General features: G+C 46.6%; 1 protein-coding gene across 1 annotated transcript in view; it reads left to right on the top strand.

Moving 5' to 3' along the window:
• The window catches only part of LOC145850441 (protein diaphanous homolog 1), a 62526-nt gene that overhangs the window by 37186 nt on the left and 2840 nt on the right, over positions 1-22500 (top strand). Inside the window, exon 10 of the mRNA XM_082955511.1 lies at positions 3648-3737. Coding sequence (XP_082811637.1) covers positions 3648-3737 — 90 coding nt within the window. The remainder of the gene's footprint in view (positions 1-3647; positions 3738-22500) is intronic.

Here is a 22500-nt window from a genome sequence, read left to right as displayed (position 1 = left end):
GTCTGTCTGTCGTGTGTCTGTCTGTCTGTCGTGTGTCTGTCTGTCTGTCGTGTGTCTGTCTGTCTGTCGTGTGTCTGTCTCTGTCGTGTGTGTCTGTCAGTCTGTCGTGTGTCTGTCTCTGTCGTGTGTCTCTGTCGTGTGTGCCTGTCTCTGTCGTGTCTGTCTGTCTGTCTGTCTGTCTGTCTGTCTGTCTGTCGTGTGTGCCTGTCTCTGTCGTGTGTCTGTCTGTCAGTGTGTGCTTCATCTCTTTCACCCACATTGTGTCCCTGTCTCCTGATGAGGTTTTCCAGCTGCCTGTTCTCTTTCCTCCCTCTATTTTCCTTCCACCTCTCTTTCAATCCTTTCCCGTCTTTCTTTTTAAAGGTGCACTATGCAGAAATCTCTATGCTGAAATCTCTATGCCATTTCTTGGTTGCTAAAATTCTAATTCCCCGTAATTTCAGTTTGTGACAAAACTAGCAAATGTATAGTGTAGGGATTCATTTTACCATCTGAACTCTGTGAAATATATTTTCAGGAACCAAAAATATTGTATTTTCAGCCGTTCAAAGCTGGTGTACAAAACAAAGTAAAAGATGCAAAAACCAAACTTAAGCACAGGAAGCATAGAAATAGCGTACATAGAACATATCTTAGACTTGCTTTCAATGAGAATGACAGATCTATAACTTACATTTCTATGTCAATTTGGTCAGGTCGCCCAAAAAGTGACATATTGCAGCTTCAAAGGGTTTTAGAAGGTCGTATGGACAATAATGTACTGTATCTACCTGCAATCTAAGCCCTTTGTCCATGCAGTGTGTGGAAAAAGGTAGTTACATTTCCAGTCAACCACTGTGGACTATGAAGGAAATACAATATGCATTCAAAGTTCTGTGTTTGGGTATGCACAAACACACACACACACACACACACACACAATCCATCCATTCACAGCTTTGAGTGTGTTGTGAGTCTTTCATGCATTAGATAGGGCTTATATAGTTGACCATGAAAGGGCTTAGATAGTTGACCATGAAACTCGACTGTGTGGGGGGGTGTGTGTGTGGGGGTACATTTCCATACAGGTTTGAGCTCAGGGTTATTGTGTTTGTGATTAGAGCCAGTAGACTGGTTGGTTATTATTAGATAAGGGCTGTCTTTATATAGTGCTTTCTCTATCAGCTTCTCACATTTTCTCTCTCTACCCTACACACACTTCTGTACTGTGGTCTGATCTAGGACCTGTTCATATTCCTCACGAGCACCAGGTCTGCATAGTTCCCCAGGTCTGCAGCTAGGTGTCAGTGCTGCATGAAAGGGGGTATATTTGTTGTGTGTGTGTGTGTGTGTGTGTGTGTGGTGTGTGTGTGTGTGTGTGTGTGTGTGTGTGTGTGTGAGAGAGGGAGAACACACGGGGGGAGGGAGGGGGAGGGGGGGGGGGGTGTAGCCACCACTAGGGGTGCTGTGGTTCTACATTACAGGCTGTGTGAGAGGGACACAGAGGGTGGGGTGAGAGAGAGAGGGACACAGAGAGGGTGGGGTGAAAGAGAGAGGGAGACAGAGAGGGTGGGGTGAAAGAGAGAGGGACACAGAGAGGGTGGGGTGAAAGAGAGAGGGAGACAGAGAGGGTGGGGTGAAAGAGAGAGGGAGACAGAGAGGGTGGGGTGAAAGAGAGAGGGAGACAGAGAGGGTGGGGTGAAAGAGAGAGGTTGTAGAACAGCAGATGTCCCAGGAGGATTAGACGGTCTTGGTCCTCAGAGGGGGGGGGGGGGGGGGGGGGGGGGCATGGACCTGCAGAGGATGACGGAGGGAGGATGGAGATGCCCTCCTAGAGGGGTAAGGGTATGAAGTAGATCAGCTCTTGTTGCTAAAGGAGGGGCCGTTGTGTATGGATAGGTAATACCTGTGTGTTCTGCACATGATGATGCCAGGCTGGGGGAGGGGGGTCTATTCTGTCATGCTTATCTCCTGCTATGTCTCTAATGCTGTTACCTTATTAACACAGCATATGTCCTTAACTCCTGCACCTCTGTGTCTGAGCAGGGTAGAATGTTCCATAGTGACCTTGACCACAGTCCACCACTCAATACCCACTCTCATGTTGATTGTTTTAATGGCTGTATTAATTAAATAAACGTCAGTTTATGAACTATCAACAAGCGCTTCAAATTGATGAATTGCAAAACAGTTGTAGAAACCTTTTAGAAATGCAATGGACATGGTCAGTAGTGTTCCCCGTTTAATCTGCCTTATTCATTAGACAGTCATTCCCAACGCCATTAGCCCTCTACTGTCTGTCTAGATGCTGTCCTTTTACCAGCCGGGTCAATAAACTTTATAAAACAGGTCCCAGTTTAACACTCACCCAGAGGCAGTTTCCTCCAGAATGTGTGTGTTTCCTGGATTCCGTTGTGTTTAACACAGGCATGTGATTTGTGGACGTGAGGAGTGGGTGTGTGCCAGACGTGTTCTCCTTTGGGGAAAAATAAAACATGACAGCATGTTTTCTGTCTGTGCAGTTGTGTGCCGCGACCACTTGGGTGTGTATGTGAGCTGTGTTGTGGGACTGCACTCTCTCTCTCTGTGTGTGTGTGACACTTTCTCTGACGTGACAAGCGAGACCAGGGGCCATCTGCCACTAGGTTTACAGTGCGATAAAACGAGTGTGTTTGGGGGAGGGGCCACAGGATGAGGGGGAGGGGAAGACCTAAACATTTATCCCCAGCCAGTTCACAGTGGTAATAACGAGAACCATCTGCCTGAGTACCACTGAATCCTCCCTAGACACACATCCCTGGTGAATATCGCAGCTTATTGAGCCTCAGTGTAATAGACGTGTAGACGGTGTGTGTACTACTAGATGCCTGCAGCCTAGGCAGTATCTAAACTGGGTCAGCACCCAACTAGGTTAATGTATCTAATGGGCCACCGTGTCCATGTGACTGGTGATGTCGCTAAGTCTGTGTGTATGTGAGAGAGAACGCAGGGGGCGTGCTGTGTCCACTGATCTGTCCACTGATCTGTCCTCTGTCTATTATGACAGAGAGAGACTAAATATGGATGTGTGTTTTGTGTTGACTCTGTTATAACCATAGAGTTAGAATACTAGAATGGCGAGGAACCGTCGTCTAATGGGATAAAGGTCAGGGAGTTGGTCACCCCGGGGTGTGTTTTTTTTAATGGCAACATTGGATTGAAACAATGCAGTTAAATCACAGCCGTACACTGGCTGAAGTCTGTTGATGATAGAACTTAGATAAGTTGTAAATGTAGCAAGTACTGATATTGTATCTTATAATAGCACTCACATGTAAACTTCTATAGTCTGTTTACATAGTTTTTAGGCTATTTATACAGAATAAAAACCTGTATAAACTATTTTTATAATTATGACAATATTTTAGGTTGACAATAATTCTATTACACAGTTTCTGACACATCACATGCTTTTTTATTTTCCCGCATAAGTAAAATCAGGATTAATTCTCTACTGCCATTCATTCCAATTAGACTGGTTTGGATTTCTCCCTGACCAATATGGCTGCATGTTCACCCCATTCTGGGACGTTGAGGGTTTATGACATAGCCCATCCTAATTTAATAGGATGTCTCTGGTTATAAGGTTGTGTATGTAATATTGATTGTGTATATGTATGTGTGTACAGAGGGTGATGAGACTGGTATCATGGATGACCTGATGGAGGCGCTGCAGTCTGGTGCTGCCTTCAGGAGGAAGAGAGGACCACGACAAGCTGGTAAGAACACACTGTTGCTCTCTGTGTCTCTCTGTATCTCACTTACACACACTTGGGCGGATATACTCTTTCTCACCCTCATGCACAAACACAGTGATTCTCCCTCAGATGAAGCCTTCAGTCCCTGCTTGCTCTCCTGTGTGTCTGCCATCTGTTGTGTGGCTGTAGGGCCGGGGCGTGGCACCAGTTTGGGCTCTGCTCCAGGGAACTAGCCAGGGCAGGGCAGTGGGAGAGGGAGGGGGTGGCAGGCACAGGGAGGGGTTAGAAATACACTATAAAAAGGTGGCTTCACAATGACTTCAACATTAAACCGTGTTCACCCCGGACCTGTCTACAACCACTAGCATGGGGCTAGCACTAGCTGTTCACACTTAGTGTGTCTAAATGATCTGTATTGATTTCCACTCAGATCTGTTCTCCAGCCTCTCTCTCTCAGGCCAGACGATACACCACCCACATAATCTGGTTAGATACTCTCTCTCTGCTGTTTCACTGGCCTACTGGCCTATTGAGTTACTCACTTCAGCTGCTAGTGCTAGATACACACACACATTTAAAGCTAGAATCCTTAGTTGCTACATTTGTTTTTACATACAAATTATTTATGTACAATGAGGGGAAAAAAACGTATTTGATCCCCTGCTGATTTTGTACGTTTGCCCAGTGACAAAGAAATGATCAGTCTATAACTTTAATGGTAGGTTTATTTGAACAGTGAGAGACAGAATAACAACAACAAAAATCCAGAAAAATGCATTTGACCCCCTCTCAATCAGAAAGATTTCTGTCTCCCAGGTGTCTTTTGTACAGGTAACGAGCTGAGATTAGGAGCACACTCTTAAAGGGAGTGCTCCTAATCTCAGTTTGTTACCTGTATAAAGACACCTGTCCACAGAAGCAATCAATCAATCAGATTCCAAACTCTCCACCATGGCCAAGACCAAAGAGCTCTCCAAGGATGTCAGGGACAAGATTGTAGACCTACACAAGGCTGGAATGAGCTACAAGACCATCACCAAGCAGCTTGGTGAGAAGGTGACAACAGTTGGTGCGATAATTCGCAAATGGAAGAAACACAAAAGAACTGTCAATCTCCCTCGGCCTGGGGCTCCATGCAAGATCTCACCTCGTGGAGTTGCAATGATCATGAGAACGGTGAGGAATCAGCCCAGAACTACACGGGAGGATCTTGTCAATGATCTCAAGGCAGCTGGGGACCATAGTCACCAAGAAAACAATTGGTAACATACTACGTCGTGAAGGACTGAATTTCTGAGGACAACTGGGTGAAAGTGTTGTGGTCAGATGAGACCAAAATGGAGCTCTTTGGCATCAACTCAACTCACCGTGTTTGGAGGAGGAGGAGGAATGCTGCCTATGACCCCAAGAACACCATCCCCACCGTCAAACATGGAGGTGGAAACATTATGCTTTGGTGGTGTTTTTCTGCTAAGGGGACAGGACAACTTCACCGCATCGGGTACCGTCAAATCTTGGGTGAGAACCTCCTTCCCTCAGCCAGGGCATTGAAAATGGGTCGTGGATCGGTATTCCAGCACGACAATGACCCAAAACACACGGTCAAGGCAACAAAGGAGTGGCTCAAGAAGAACCACATTAAGGTCCTGGAGTGGCCTAGCCAGTCTCCAGACCTTAATCCCATAGAAAATCTGTGGAGGGAGCTGAAGGTTTGAGTTGCCAAACGTCAGCCTCGAAACCTTAATGACTTGGAGAAGATCTGCAAAGAGGAGTGGGACAAAATCCCTCCAGGGATGTGTGCAAACCTGGTGGCCAACTACAAGAAACTTCTGACCTCTGTGATTGCCAACAAGGGTTTTGCCACCAAGTACTAAGTCATGTTTTGCAGAGGGGTTAAATACTTATTTCCCTCATTAAAATGCAAATCATTTTATAACGTTTTTGAGATGTGTTTTTTCTGGATTTTTTTGTTGTTATTCTGTCTCTCACTGTTCAAATAAACCTACCATTAAAATGATAGACTGATCATTTCTTTGTCAGTGGGCAAACGTACAAAATCAGCAGGGGATCAAATACTTTTTTCCCTCACTGTATACCTAGTGATTCTTCAAGAATATAACTTAGAAATGCCCCATGAGCTTATTTCAACTGTCGTACCCCGTCAGAACCCCAAATATGACCTTATTTCAACTGTCGTACCCCGTCAGAACCCCAAATATGACCTTATTTCAACTGTCGTACCCCGTCAGAACCCCAAATATGACCTTATTTCAACTGTCGTACCCCGTCAGAACCCCAAATATGACCTTATTTCAACTGTCGTACCCCGTCAGAACCCCAAATATGACCTTATTTCAACTGTCGTACCCCGTCAGAACCCCAAATATGACCTTATTTCAACTGTCGTACCCCGTCAGAACCCAAATATGACCTTATTTCAACTGTCGTACCCCGTCAGAACCCCAAATATGAGCTTGTTTTACTCCAATGTTTGTAAACAATGTAAATGTACACACACTGTATAACGTCAAAACATGGTTACAACTATCATTTTGATATCATGGATGGTCAGTCCTTGCATCCATAGCTCTATGAATTTGAGAGTAGTTACATATCTCTAGGCCCATCCCTCAGCTTTTTACCCAAACACAGGTGGCTTTAGTTCATTAGGATCATCATTAGCTGCTGCACATGCAGCCACTACTCTTCATGGGGTCCACATAAAACGTCCAAAACACTTATAGACGAACAACATAAGATATTACATTCAATTTTAAATAAAAACTATAAATAAAATAAGTTATATATAGGAAAGACACCTGGAGACAACAAAAATACTATTTACACACTATTATATTCATATTCTTATATACAGTTAAAGTAGATCTTTAGATAGAGGACTGTGATACAATATTTTTTCATCTGTTTTTTTAAAACTAAACTTGCTTGTTGCCTGAGTAACCTCTGGTGGCAGAGCATTCCATGATGACATGGCTCTGTACATAACCAGATTTAATGCGTTGCTCAGTTTTCTTTTGGGGTACAGTGAAGAAACCCCTAGTGGTGTGTCTGGTGGGGTATGTACGGTGTGTCTGGTGGGGTGTGTACGGTGTGTCTGGTGGGGTGTGTACGGTGTGTCTGGTGGGGTGTGTACGGTGTGTCTGGTGGGGTATGTACGGTGTGTCTGGTGGGGTATGTACGGTGTGTCTGGTGGGGTATGTACGGTGTGTCTGGTGGGGTATGTACGGTGTGTCTGGTGGGGTATGTACGGTGTGTCTGGTGGGGTATGTACGGTGTGTCTGGTGGGGTATTTACGGTGTGTCTGGTGGGGTATGTACGGTGTGTCTGGTGGGGTATGTACGGTGTGTCTGGTGGGGTGTGTACGGTGTGTCTGGTGGGGTGTGTACGGTGTGTCTGGTGGGGTGTGTACGGTGTGTCTGGTGGGGTATGTACGGTGTGTCTGGTGGGGTGTGTACGGTGTGTCTGGTGGGGTGTGTACGGTGTGTCTGGTGGGGTGTGTACGGTGTGTCTGGTGGGGTGTGTACGGTGTGTCTGGTGGGGTGTGTACGGTGTGTCTGGTGGGGTGTGTACGGTGTGTCTGGTGGGGTGTGTACGGTGTGTCTGGTGGGGTGTGTACGGTGTGTCTGGTGGGGTGTGTACGGTGTGTCTGGTGCTGTGTGTACGGTGTGTCTGGTTGGGGTGTGTACGGTGTTTCTGGTGGGGTGTGTACGGTGTGTCTGGTGGGGTGTGTACGGTGTGTCTGGTGGCGTGTGTACGGTGTGTCTGGTGGGGTATTTACGGTGTGTCTGGTGGGGTATTTACGGTGTGTCTGGTGGCGTATGTACGGTGTGTCTGGTGGCGTATGTACGGTGTGTCTGGTGGCGTATGTACGGTGTGTCTGGGTGGGGTATGTACGGTGTGTCTGGTGGGGTATGTACGGTGTGTCTGGTGGCGTATGTACGGTGTGTCTGGTGGGGTATTTACGGTGTGTCTGGTGGGGAATTTACGGTGTGTCTGGTGGGGTATGTACGGTGTGTCTGGTGGGGTATGTACGGTGTGTCTGGTGGGGTATGTACGGTGTGTCTGGTGGGGTATTTACGGTGTGTCTGGTGGGGTATTTACGGTGTGTCTGGTGGGGTATTTACGTTGTGTCTGGTGGCGTATGTACGGTGTGTCTGGTGGGGTATGTACGGTGTGTCTGGTGGGGTATTTACGGTGTGTCTGGTGGGGTATGTACGGTGTGTCTGGTGGGGTATGTACGGTGTGTCTGGTGGCGTATGTACGGTGTGTCTGGTGGGGTATGTACGGTGTGTCTGGTGGCGTATGTACGGTGTGTCTGGTGAGGTATGTACGGTGTGTCTGGTGGCGTATGTACGGTGTGTCTGGTGGGGTATGTAGGTCAGTGAAGTGTATGCAAGTTGATTATACAAGTGGTTAAGCATTTTCAACACAAGTGTTTCTTAAAAGGACTAAAAGAGAAGTCATCAATTCCTCCTCAACCCTCAACCATGAAAGACTATCATGCATGTTGTTGATGTTAGTTCTATTTAAGCAGTTAAGGGCAAGGAATGCTGCTTTGTTTTGAGCCAACTCCAGCTTTGCTAGGTTTTTTTGTTGTTGCTCCTGACCATATTACCGGACAGTAATCAAGATGGGACAAGACCAGAACCTGATCAGCTAGTACATTGGATCTTTGTGTCAAAAACACAGAAATCTTTTTATAACATACATACCTCTCCCTATCTTCATAACATCTTTATCAATATAACTTGGCCTTGATTACTGACCATCCAACGTTACTCCTAGGAGATCAGCTTCTTCAACTTGTTGAACGGTCACACCCTTTATACACAACTCCAGTTGAGGTGTAGGTCTAAGAGAATGTTTTCAACCAAATAGAATGCTGTTGGTTATAAACTCAGCAAAAAAATAAACATCACTTTTTCAGGACCCTGTCTTTCAAAGATAATTCGTCAAAACCCAATCACAGGTCTTCATTGTAAAGGGTTTAAACACTGTTTCCCATGCTTGTTCAATGAACCATAAACAATTTATGAACATGCACCTGTGGAACGGTCGTTAAGACACTAACAGCTTACAGACGGTAGGCAATTAAGGTCACAGTTATGAAAACTTAGGACACTAAAGAGGCCTTTCTACTGACTCTGTAAAAACAGCAAAAGAAAGATGCCTAGGGTCCCTGCTCATCTGCGTGAACGTGCCTTAGGCATGCTGCAAGGAGGCATGAGGACTGCAGATGTGGCCAAGGCAATAAATTGCAATGTCCATACTGTGAGATGCCTAAGACAGCGCTACAGAGAGACAGGATGGACAGTTGGTCGTCCTCGCAGTGGCAGACCACGTGAACAACACCTGCACAGGATCGGTACATCCGAACATCACACCTGTGGGACAGGTACAGGATGGCAACAACAACTGCCCGAGTTACACCAGGAACGCACAATCCCTCCATCAGTGCTCAGACTGTCCGCAATAGGCTGAGAGAGGCTGGACTGAGGGCTTGTAGGCCTGTTGTAAGGCAGGTCCTCACCAGACATCACCGGCAACAACGTCGCCTATGGGCACAAACCCACTGTCACTGTGGTGACACATCAGATTAATTCATCATCCGTCCAGGGGGCTCTGCATGCTGGTCAATTGTTTAATTCATCATCCGTCCAGGGGGCTCTGCATGCTGGTTAACAATTGTTTAATTCATCATCCGTCCAGGGGGCTCTGCATGCTGGTCAAATACTTCAAGTGCTGCATCTGGATTCTCCTTATACACATCAGACTAACATACATGTTTTACGTTGTCAACAAAAGAGTTGAGGAAACATTTTGTATGATCTCTTGTAAATAACTTTAGGCCCCTGCCTTTGGTACTTGGGCTTTCCTTGTTGTTGCCACAATGTACTGGTCACTACAGCCAATGGGAACTGATATTGCTTTGGGGCAAAGCTCTACTGCATTAGTGAATATGTCACAGATCCAACACTATTGGTATATTATATATTGGGGTGACTGCTGTTTCAATTAGGGATTCTAGCTTTAAGAATCCTCACAATCACATCCACATGTGTACAGCACGAGATAGTAGGCTACTTAGAGATGTTTATTAACATGTAACAGAGCAGGAAGGAGAGAAGGGAGGGGGAGTGATGTTTATTAACATGTAACAGAGCAGGAAGGAGAGAAGGGAGGGGGAGTGATGTTTATTAACATGTAACAGAGCAGGAAGGAGAGAAGGGAGGGGGAGTGATGTTTATTAACATGTAACAGAGCAGGAAGGAGAGAAGGGAGGGGGAGTGATGTTTATTAACATGTAACAGAGCAGGAAGGAGAGAAGGGAGGGGGAGGGATGTTTATTAACATGTAACAGAGAAGGGAGGGAGTGTGATGTTTATTAACATGTAACAGAGAGCAGGAAGGAGAGAAGGGAGGGGGAGGGATGTTTATTAACATGTAACAGAGCAGGAAGGAGAGAAGGGAGGGGGAGTGATGTTTATTAACATGTAACAGAGCAGGAAGGAGAGAAGGGAGGGGGAGTGATGTTTATTAACATGTAACAGAGCAGGAAGGAGAGAAGGGAGGGGAAGTGATGTTTATTAACATGTAACAGAGCAGGAAGGAGAGAAGGGAGGGGGAGGGATGTTTATTAACATGTAACAGAGAGCAGGAAGGAGAGAAGGGAGGGGGAGTGATGTTTATTAACATGTAACAGAGCAGGAGGGAGAGAAGGGAGGGGGAGTGATGTTTATTAACATGTAACAGAGCAGGAAGGAGAGAAGGGAGGGGGAGTGATGTTTATTAACATGTAACAGAGCAGGAAGGAGAGAAGGGAGGGGGAGTGATGTTTATTAACATGTAACAGAGCAGGAAGGAGAGAAGGGAGGGGGAGTGATGTTTATTAACATGTAACAGAGCAGGAAGGAGAGAAGGGAGGGGGAGGGATGTTTATTAACATGTAACAGAGCAGGAAGGAGAGAAGGGAGGGGGAGTGATGTTTATTAACATGTAACAGAGAGCAGGAAGGAGAGAAGGGAGGGGAAGTGATGTTTATTAACATGTAACAGAGCAGGAAGGAGAGAAGGGAGGGGGAGTGATGTTTATTAACATGTAACAGAGCAGGAAGGAGAGAAGGGAGGGGGAGGGATGTTTATTAACATGTAACAGAGCAGGAAGGAGAGAAGGGAGGGGGAGTGATGTTTATTAACATGTAACAGAGCAGGAAGGAGAGAAGGGAGGGAGTGTGATGTTTATTAACATGTAACAGAGCAGGAAGGAGAGAAGGGAGGGGGAGGGATGTTTATTAACATGTAACAGAGCAGGAGGGAGAGAAGGGAGGGGGAGGGATGTTTATTAACATGTAACAGAGCAGGAAGGAGAGAAGGGAGGGGGAGTGATGTTTATTAACATGTAACAGAGCAGGAAGGAGAGAAGGGAGGGGGAGTGATGTTTATTAACATGTAACAGAGCAGGAAGGAGATAAGGGAGGGGAAGTGATGTTTATTAACATGTAACAGAGAGCAGGAAGGAGAGAAGGGAGGGGGAGGGATGTTTATTAACATGTAACAGAGCAGGAAGGAGAGAAGGGAGGGGGAGTGATGTTTATTAACATGTAACAGAGCAGGAAGGAGAGAAGGGAGGGGAAGTGATGTTTATTAACATGTAACAGAGAGCAGGAAGGAGAGAAGGGAGGGGGAGGGATGTTTATTAACATGTAACAGAGCAGGAAGGAGAGAAGGGAGGGGGAGTGATGTTTATTAACATGTAACAGAGCAGGAAGGAGAGAAGGGAGGGGAAGTGATGTTTATTAACATGTAACAGAGCAGGAAGGAGAGAAGGGAGGGGGAGTGATGTTTATTAACATGTAACAGAGCAGGAAGGAGAGAAGAGGGGGAGTGATGTTTATTAACATGTAACAGAGAGCAGGAAGGAGAGAAGAGAGGGGGAGTGATGTTTATTAACATGTAACAGAGCAGGAAGGAGAGAAGGGAGGGGGAGTGATGTTTATTAACATGTAACAGAGCAGGAAGGAGAGAAGAGGGGGAGTGATGTTTATTAACATGTAACGGAGCAGGAAGGAGAGAAGGGAGGGGGAGAGATGTTTATTAACATGTAACAGAGCAGGAAGGAGAGAAGAGAGGGGGAGTGATGTTTATTAACATGTAACAGAGAGCAGGAGGGGGAAGTGATGTTTATTAACATGGAACAGAGCAGGAAGGAGAGAAGGGAGGGGGAGTGATGTTTATTAACATGTAACAGAGAGCAGGAGGGAGAGAAGGGAGGGGGAGTGATGTTTATTAACATGTAACAGAGAGCAGGAGGGAGAGAGATGTTTATTAACATGTAACAGAGAGCAGGAAGGAGAGAAGGGAGGGGGAGGGATGTTTATTAACATGTAACAGAGCAGGAAGGAGAGAAGGGAGGGGGGGTGATGTTTATTAACATGTAACAGAGAAGGGAGGGGGAGTGATGTTTATTAACATGTAACAGAGAGCAGGAGGGAGAGAGATGTTTATTAACATGTAACAGAGAGCAGGAAGTACAGAAGGGAGGGGGAGTGATGTTTATTAACATGTAACAGAGCAGGAGGGAGAGAAGGGAGGGGGAGGGATGTTTATTAACATGTAACAGAGCAGGAAGGAGAGAAGGGAGGGGGAGTGATGTTTATTAACATGTAACAGAGCAGGAAGGAGAGAAGGGAGGGGGAGTGATGTTTATTAACATGTAACAGAGCAGGAAGGAGAGAAGGGAGGGGGAGTGATGTTTATTAACATGTAACAGAGCAGGAAGGAGAGAAGGGAGGGGGAGTGATGTTTATTAACATGTAACAGAGCAGGAAGGAGAGAAGAGGGGGAGTGATGTTTATTAACATGTAACAGAGAGCAGGAAGGAGAGAAGAGAGGGGGAGTGATGTTTATTAACATGTAACAGAGCAGGAAGGAGAGAAGGGAGGGGGAGTGATGTTTATTAACATGTAACAGAGAGCAGGAGGGAGAGAAGGGAGGGGGAGTGATGTTTATTAACATGTAACAGAGAGCAGGAGGGAGAGAGATGTTTATTAACATGTAACAGAGAGCAGGAAGGAGAGAAGGGAGGGGGAGGGATGTTTATTAACATGTAACAGAGCAGGAAGGAGAGAAGGGAGGGGGGGTGATGTTTATTAACATGTAACAGAGAAGGGAGGGGGAGTAATGTTTATTAACATGTAACAGAGAGCAGGAGGGAGAGAGATGTTTATTAACATGTAACAGAGAGCAGGAAGTACAGAAGGGAGGGGGAGTGATGTTTATTAACATGTAACAGAGCAGGAGGGAGAGAAGGGAGGGGGAGGGATGTTTATTAACATGTAACAGAGAGCAGGAAGTACAGAAGGGAGGGGAAGTGATGTTTATTAACATGTAACAGAGAGCAGGAAGGAGAGAAGGGAGGGGGAGTGATGTTTATTAACATGTAACAGAGAGCAGGAAGGAGAGAAGGGAGGGGAAGTGATGTTTATTAACATGTAACAGAGAGCAGGAGGGAGAGAAGGGAGGGGGAGTGATGTTTATTAACATGTAACAGAGCAGGAAGGAGAGAAGGGAGGGGGAGTGATGTTTATTAACATGTAACAGAGCAGGAAGGAGAGAAGGGAGGGGGAGGGATGTTTATTAACATGTAACAGAGCAGGAAGGAGAGAAGGGAGGGGGAGGGATGTTTATTAACATGTAACAGAGCAGGAAGGAGAGAAGGGAGGGGGAGAGATGTTTATTAACATGTAACAGAGCAGGAAGGAGAGAAGGGAGGGGGAGTGATGTTTATTAACATGTAACAGAGAGCAGGAAGGAGAGAAGGGAGGGGGAGGGATGTTTATTAACATGTAACAGAGCAGGAAGGAGAGAAGGGGGAGGGGGGGGGGGGGTGTAACCTCACTGGTGTACTGGAGTGGATGTTACATTTTAGAATAACTATATGCCAAAGAGAGACAGTGTTCTCTCTCCCTCTATCTGTCTCTCTTTGTTTCTCTCTCTCTCTCTCTCTCTCTCTCTCTCTCTCTCTCTCTCTCTCTCTCTCTCTCTCTCTCTCTCTCTCTCTCTCTCTCTCTCTCACTCTCTCTCTCTCCTCACTCACTCACTCACTCACTCACTCACTCACTCACTCACTCTTCCTTCTGTCTCTCTCTCCCTTCTGTCTCCCCCTCTCTTTCGGGCAGGTATGTGTGATGTTTTGTGTGTTATGAGTGTGGCGGTTGTAGAGTTGGGCTCAGTGATCTGTGGAGAGGTCTTCTGTGGTCCTCTAACTCTGGTGTGTATGTATATGTAATACTGTGGTTGTAATACATACACTTCTTGGCCAAAAGTATGAACATGTTTTGTCTTCGGTTGCAACACTCACTGCTGAGTTCCAAACTGCCTCTGGAAGCAACGTCAACACAAGAACTGTTCGTCGGGAGCTTCATGAAATAGGTGTCCATGGCCGAGCAGCCGCACACAAGCCTAAGATCACCATGTGCAATTCTAAGCGTCGGCTGGAGTGGTGTAAAGCTCGCCGCCATTGGACTCTGGAGCAGTGGAAATGCGTTCTCTTGAGTGATGAGTCACGCTTCACCATCTAGCAGTCCGACATACAAATCTGGGTTTGGCCGATGGCAGGAGAACACTGCCTGCCAGAATGCATAGTGCCAACTGTACATTTTGGTGGAGGAGAAATAATGGTTTGGGGCTGTTTTTCATGGTTCTGGCTAGGCCCCTTAGTTACAGTGAAGGGGTATCTTAATGCTACAGCATACAATGACATTCTAGACAATTCTGTGCTCCCAACTTTGTGGCAACAGTTTGGAGAAGTGAGGTCCATACAGAAATGCTTTGTCGAGGACTTGACTGGCCTGCACAGAGCCCTGACCTCAACCCCATTGATTGAACACCTTTGGGATGACTTGGAATACCGGCCTAATCTCTCTCTCTCTCTCTCTCTCTCTCTCTCTCTCTCTCTCTGTCTCTCTGTCTCTCTCTCTCTCTGTCTCTCTCTCTCTCTCTGTCTCTCTCTCTCTCTCTCTCTCTCTCTCTCTCTCTCTCTCTCTCTCTCTCTCTCTCTCTCTCTCTCTCTCTCTCTCTCTCTCTCTCTCTCTCTCTCTCTCTCTCTCTCTCTCTCTCTCTGTCTCTCTGTCTCTCTCTCTCTCTGTCTCTCTCTCTCTCTCTCTCTCTCTCTCTCTCTCTCTCTCTCTCTGTCTCTCTCTCTCTCTGTCTCTGTGTTTTCCATGTATAATGTGTTGGTTAGCTGTGGTTTATTCAGGCCAATCAGAGCTTTGTTTATGTCTAATTTTCCAGTCAGCCACGTGGTTCTCCCCTGCTCTCATTAGTTTGGACACGATAGTGTGTGTGTGAGAGGGAGACACATCCTGGTTCTAATACACCCATTTAAGATGGCTGACATTCTGACTAGCAGCCCCCCATACCTTATCTTTTACTGTGTTGTTATTATGCCGGCAGTTTCTCTCTCTCACATCCCTCTGTTCTTCCATACTGTTAGATTCCACACACAGAGAGCTCCAGCCTCATGCTGAGTGGTGTCATGGCTGTCTGCTTCCAACGAGAGCCACGAGGCTGAGAGGAGAGAGACTGGGGAGACTGACCTCTAACCCCTGACCTGTGACTCAGCAGCTCTGTCTGCCTGGTTGTCTCTAGGGGAGAGGGGCGACAGCTGCCCTCACTCTGTCTACACTGCTCTTTTTAAGCAAGGCCCACACACACACACACACACACACACACACACACACACTGCATACCAACACACACACATACACACACACTGCATACCAACATACACACACACTGCATACCAACAGACATATGCTCAAATACCAATACTGATACAAATATATACACACTCACATACACCCACACCTCAGCACATAGTAACACACTTTATACAGTCACACAGTCTAAGATTAAGCACTCATTCTGAAGGGTTAAGATTAAGCACTCATTCTGAATGGTTAAGATTAAGCACTCATTCTGAATGGTTAAGATAAGGGTTAAGGTTAGGCACTCATTCTGAATGGTTAAGATTAAGCACTCATTCTGAATGGTTAAGATAAGGGTTAGGGTTAGGCACTCATTCTGAATGGTTAAGATAAGGGTTAAGGTTAGGCACTCATTCTGAATGGTTAAGATTAAGCACTCATTCTGAATGGTTAAGATAAGGGTTAAGGTTAGGCACTCATTCTGAATGGTTAAGATTAAGCACTCATTCTGAATGGTTAAGATAAGGGTTAAGGTTAGGCACTCATTCTGAATGGTTAAGATAAGGGTTAAGGTTAGGCACTCATTCTGAAGGGTTAAGATTAAGCACTCATTCTGAAGGGTTAAGATTAAGCACTCATTCTGAAGGGTTAAGATTAAGCACTCATTCTGAATGGTTAAGATAAGGGTTAAGGTTAGGCACTCATTCTGAATGGTTAAGTTTAGACACTGATTCTGAATGGTTAAGATAAGGTTACGCACTCCTTCTGAATGGTTCAGGTTAGGCAATCATTCTGAATGGTTAAGGTTTAGGATAGGGGTAAATAAAAAACCAATGTCCACGACTGAGATTGAACACATAACCTTCTGACCCAGAGTCAGGGGATGACAACCCCCGTCCACAAAGCCCTAGCACAACCCAAGCCTACTGATGATAATAATGTCCGCTGTTGCCCCTAGTGGCCGGAGTTGACGCCATTTCTCAACGTCCTCAGGACATGGATAGATGTCCAATTTTGACTTCAATCTTGAACTACTGGCTGGCCAATCAATGGAAATGACAAGCTACTGGCTATTCCCCTCTGTCATGTGATGGTGTTTAAAGGAATGGGGACATCACTATAGACCCATCTGCTAGGTCATAACCCCACCCTAAAGCACCACTCACAAAAGATGACCAATAACAAACACCAATCACAATAGAGACACTCTCTCCTCAGCAGGCCAGCCCTTTAACGGGGGGGGGGGGGGGGGGGGGGTGACCCTAATAAAGGACCTTCCCTCACCGTGGGGCTCCCTGTACACCTCAACAATACACACATACGCACACTCCAAAAGTTACTGACCAACAAAACCCCCATCTAGACAAGTCTCTCTCACACACAGGCACACACACACACTGCCCTTTCTGCTTTGAGAGCAGTTGTCACAAATGGTTGGTTATGGAATGGGAATAAGTGTATTGCCTGTCTAGCCTGGGGAGGGCGATGTGAGCTTCTATAACCACACACACTGTCTACTGCTCCAGCTGGGAGCTTCTATAACCACACACGCTGTCTGCTGCTCCAGCTGGGGGCTTCTATAACCACACACGCTGTCTGCTGCTCCAGCTGGGAGCTTCTATAACCACACACACTGTCTGCTGCTCACACACAGACACAGGACTATAGACCTCTACACAGACACAGGACTATAGACCTCTACACAGACACAGGACTATAGACCTCTACACAGACACAGGACTATAGACCTCTACACAGACACAGGACTATAGACCTCTACACAGACACAGGACTATAGACCTCTACACAGACACAAACATGAAAACACTCACTTGCACAGTATGTGACTTTCCTCATCTGTCAGTAATTATGAAGACTCCCATATTGTGTAATGTGTCACAGATGATCTTTAAACCACCCTGTGTCCCCATCTCCCCTCTCTCACACACACACACACACACACACACACACACACACACACACACACACACACACACTCACTCAGGAACACACTCTCTCTCACACACACACACACAGTTATAAACAAAAGTGAACACAGGCAGCATGTTTTTGAGGCATTGTGCTGGGTTCTTGTCTAGACATCTAATTTCCTGGTTGGAAGAGAACTCTTCAGTCCCAGAGCTAAACTCTCCTCTCAGCTCTGACTGGAGAACCAGTTACTCTAGCACCAGGAGCCAGTTACTCTAGCACCAGGAGCCAGTTACTCTAGCACCAGGAGCCAGTTACTCTAGCACCAGGAACCAGTTACTCTAGCACCAGGAGCCAGTTACTCTAGCACCAGGAGCCAGTTACTCTAGCACCAGGAGCCAGTTACTCTAGCACCAGGAGCCAGTTACTCTAGCACCAGGAGCCAGTTACTCTAGCACCAGGAGCCAGTTACTCTAGCACCAGGAGCCAGTTACTCTAGCACCAGGAGCCAGTTACTCTAGCACCAGGAGCCAGTTACTCTAGCACCAGGAACCAGTTACTCTAGCACCAGGAGCCAGTTACTCTAGCACCAGGAACCAGTTACTCTAGCACCAGGAGCCAGTTACTCTAGCACCAGGAGCCAGTTACTCTAGCAGTTTAGGTTACTATCAGCACAGATGGGCTTTGTCCTGATCAGTCAGAATTGATCTGCTCTTCTAACCAACATCATCCTTTATTTCGTTCATACCTGAAATTGACTAACCCCCAAACCAGTGTCCTCTCCCTGATTCTCCGACCCCCAAACCAGTGTCCTCTCCCTGATTCTCCGACCCCCAAACCAGTGTCCTCTCCCTGATTCTCCGACCCCCAAACCAGTGTCCTCTCCCTGATTCTCCGACCCCCAAACCAGTGTCCTCCCCCTGATTCTCCGACCCCCAAACCAGTGTCCTCCCCCTGATTCTCCGACCCCCAAACCAGTGTCCTCTCCCTGATTCTCCGACCCCCAAACCAGTGTCCTCCCTCTGATTCTCCGACCCCCAAACCAGTGTCCTCTCCCTGATTCTCCGACCCCCAAACCAGTGTCCTCTCCCTGATTCTCCGACCCCCAAACCAGTGTCCTCTCCCTGATTCTCCGACCCCCAAACCAGTGTCCTCCCCCTGATTCTCCGACCCCCAAACCAGTGTCCTCCCCCTGATTCTCCGACCCCCAAACCAGTGTCCTCCCCCTGATTCTCCGACCCCCAAACCAGTGTCCTCTCCCTGATTCTCCGACCCCCAAACCAGTGTCCTCTCCCTGATTCTCCGACCCCCAAACCAGTGTCCTCTCCCTGATTCTCCGACCCCCAAACCAGTGTCCTCCCCCTGATTCTCCGACCCCCAAACCAGTGTCCTCTCCCTGATTCTCCGACCCCCAAACCAGTGTCCTCTCCCTGATTCTCCGACCCCCAAACCAGTGTCCTCTCCCTGATTCTCCGACCCCCAAACCAGTGTCCTCCCCCTGATTCTCCGACCCCCAAACCAGTGTCCTCTCCCTGATTCTCCGACCCCCAAACCAGTGTCCTCTCCCTGATTCTCCGACCCCCAAACCAGTGTCCTCTCCCTGATTCTCCGACCCCCAAACCAGTGTCCTCCCCCTGATTCTCCGACCCCCAAACCAGTGTCCTCTCCCTGATTCTCCGACCCCCAAACCAGTGTCCTCCCCCTGATTCTCCGACCCCCAAACCAGTGTCCTCTCCCTGATTCTCCGACCCCCAAACCAGTGTCCTCCCCCTGATTCTCCGACCCCCAAACCAGTGTCCTCCCCCTGATTCTCCGACCCCCAAACCAGTGTCCTCCCCCTGATTCTCCGACCCCCAAACCAGTGTCCTCTCCCTGATTCTCCGACCCCCAAACCAGTGTCCTCTCCCTGATTCTCCGACCCCCAAACCAGTGTCCTCTCCCTGATTCTCCGACCCCCAAACCAGTGTCCTCCCCCTGATTCTCTGATTAGTGTCAGGATTACTGGTTTAGTCTTTATTCTGAATCCTCTATTTACAATTGTAGACCTCTCTCTCCCTAGCTCACTGTGGTTCTAATCATCAACCCCTTTCTTTCTTTCCTCTTTCTGTTCTCTCTCTCCTGAGTGAGTGGAGTGGCACGGAGGAGTGGCGCAGAATTGACAGCCTTTGAAGTTTCTTCTCGTGTTGGGTTTCTGGGACTGGCTCTGATCTGCACCTCTCACACTCTATCAGGGTCATTTGCATAATGTCTAATTAGTGTGTGTGTGTGTGTGACTGTGAAATCTCTCTGTTCTGAACACCCTGCGGTGGATGCTAAATTAAAGCCCTGGCTGCCTGTTTTCATCAGCATTGATGAAGTTCTGTGAAGCCGAGTGCTGATCAAGTGAAATGGACTGAATTACATAACTGCTAATGTATCTCTCCATCTTCCTCTGTCTGATCCCTCTCTCCTCCTCTTCCTCCCCAGACTCAGTGCTGTCCCTGTCACAGCTAGTGCTGGAGACCTGCTCGGTTGTGTGTGTGTGTGTGTGTGTGTGTGTGTGTGTGTGTGTGTGTGTGTGTTTTTGCATCCGTGTCCAGAGTCTTACTACCAGGTCAACTCCAGAATACACTACTGCATCTCACTGACTGCTCTAAACTCACACACACACACACCTACATCCAACTGTGTGTGTTCTCAGTCACATTGTGTGTGTGATACAAACACACAGTTCTTTTGCAGCAGGTCTTGAGGGATAATTGTACTCATTTCTCAGACACACACACAATCCCCGACTGATCTATATAATTCAGCATGGCCGCTGTGGCACAGCTGTCCACCCACGCAGGAGAATAGAGAGAAGGGGAGGGAGGGGAAATAAGCAGGATTGCTTAGATAAAACAAGTAGAATGATAAAAACAACATAACGTCCGCAGGGCACAATTTCTCGCTCTTCTCTCTCCCTCTCTCATCTTCCTACTGCATGTATCATCCTTCCATCCCTCTACATTTCTCTGTGTCAGCAGGATCATGTAGAGCAGTAGTAATCTGACACATAGTGAAGGGTTCAGTACGCGCACACACATCCTCACTCACATTAACACCACTGCTGTGTACGTGTGTGTACACGTTTACTAGACTTGTGAGTACCAAAAGTCCTGGCAAGAATTAAAGCAACTAAAATTCAGAGAAGTGAGGATATTTTGCCAGTCCTCACTTGTAAAACGGCTATTTTAGGCTTAGGGGTTAGTTTTATGGTTCGGGTTAGGGAATAAAGGATTCTGAATGGGAATCAATTGTTGGTCCAAAAAAGTCCTCACAGTTCTAGTAAGATATACAGTTGAAGTCAGAAGTTTACATACATTTATGTTGGAGTCATTAAAACTCGTTTTTCAACCACTTCACAATTTTCTTGTTAACAAACTACAGTTTTGGCAAGTCGGTTAGGACATCTACTTTGTGCATGACACAAGTAATTATTCCAACAATTGTTTACAGACAGATTATTTCACTTATAATTCACTGTATCACAATTCCAGTGGGTTAGAAATGTACATACACTACGTTGACTGTGCCTTTAAACAGCTTGGAAAATTCCAGAAAATGATGTCATGGCTTTAGAAGCTTCTGATAGGCTAATTGACATCATTTGTGTCAATTGGAGGTGTACCTGTGGATGTACTTCCAGGCCTACCTTCAAACTCAGTGCCTCTTTGCTTGACATCATGGGAAAATCTAAAGAAATCAGCCAAGATTTGTACACCTCCACAAGTCTGGTTCATCCTTGGGAGCAATTTCCAAACGCCTGAAGGTACCACGTTCATCTGTACAAACAATAGTATGCAAGTATAAACACCATGGGACCACGCAGCAGTCACACCGCTCAGGAAGGAGACGCCTTCTGTCTCCTAGAGATGAACGCACTTTGGTGCGAAAAGTGCAAATCAGTCCCAGAACAACAGCAAAGGACCTTGTGAAGATGCTGAAGGAAATGGGTACAAAAGTATTTATATCCACAGTAAATCGAGTCCTATATCAACATAACCTGAAAGGCCGCTCAGCAAGGAAGAAGCCACTGCTCCAAAACCTCCATAAAAAAGCCAGACTGCAGTTTGCAACTGCACACCTTTTGGAGAAATGTCCGCTGGTCTGATGAAACAAAAATAGAACTGTTTGGCCATAATTACCATCGTTATGTTTGGAGGAAAGGGGGGGAGGCTTGCAAGCCCGAAGAACACCACCCCAACCGTGAAGCACGGGCGTGGCAGCATCATGTTGTGGGGGTGCTTTGCTGCAGGAGGGACTGGTGCACTTCCCAAAATAGATGGCATCATGAGGGAAGAAAATAAGGTGGAAATCTTGAAGCAACATCTCAGAACATCAGTCAGGAAGTTAAAGCTTGGTCGCAAATGGGTCTTCCAAATGGACAACTTTACATCCAAGTTGTAGCAAAATGGCTTAATGTCAACAAAGTCAAGGTATTGGAGTGGCCATCACAAAGCCCTGACCTCATTCCTATAGAACATTTGTGGGCAGAACTGAAAAAGCCTGTGCGAGCAAGGAGGCCTACAAACCTGACTGTTACACCAGCTCTGTCAGGAGAAATGGGCCAAAATTCACCCAACTTATTGTCGGAAGCTTGTGGAAGGCTACCTGAAACGTTTGACCCAAGTTACACAATTTAAAGGCAATGCTACCAAATACTAATTGAGTGTATGTAAACTTCTGACCCACTGGGAATGTGATGAAAGAAATAAAATCTGAAATAAATCACTCTCTCTACTATTATTCTGACATTTCACATTCTTAAAATGAAGTGGTGATCCTAACTGACCTAAGACAGGGAATTTTTACTGGTATTAAATGTTATTGTGAAAAACTGAGTTTAAATGTATTTGGCTAAGGTGTATGTAAACTTCCCACTTCTACTGTAGTTGTGTGTGCGCGTGCATCACCAGTGAATACAGGCTTGTTCATGTGTGGGTCCTGTTGACCAGTATCAACAGACGGTATATTCCTTCAGACAGCCTGGACCTGGGGGGAGTCAGTCTCTCTCTGCCATTGCATACCAAATGGCACCTTATTCCCTACATAGTGCACTACTTTTGATTAGATCCCTATGGAGTCTTGTCAGAAGTTGTGCACTAC

The sequence above is a fragment of the Salmo salar genome, chromosome 09, assembly GCF_965601325.2.
Source record: "Salmo salar chromosome 09, fSalSal1, whole genome shotgun sequence".
Lineage (NCBI taxonomy): Eukaryota > Metazoa > Chordata > Actinopteri > Salmoniformes > Salmonidae > Salmo > Salmo salar.
This window is presented reverse-complemented; position numbering and strand designations above follow the sequence as displayed.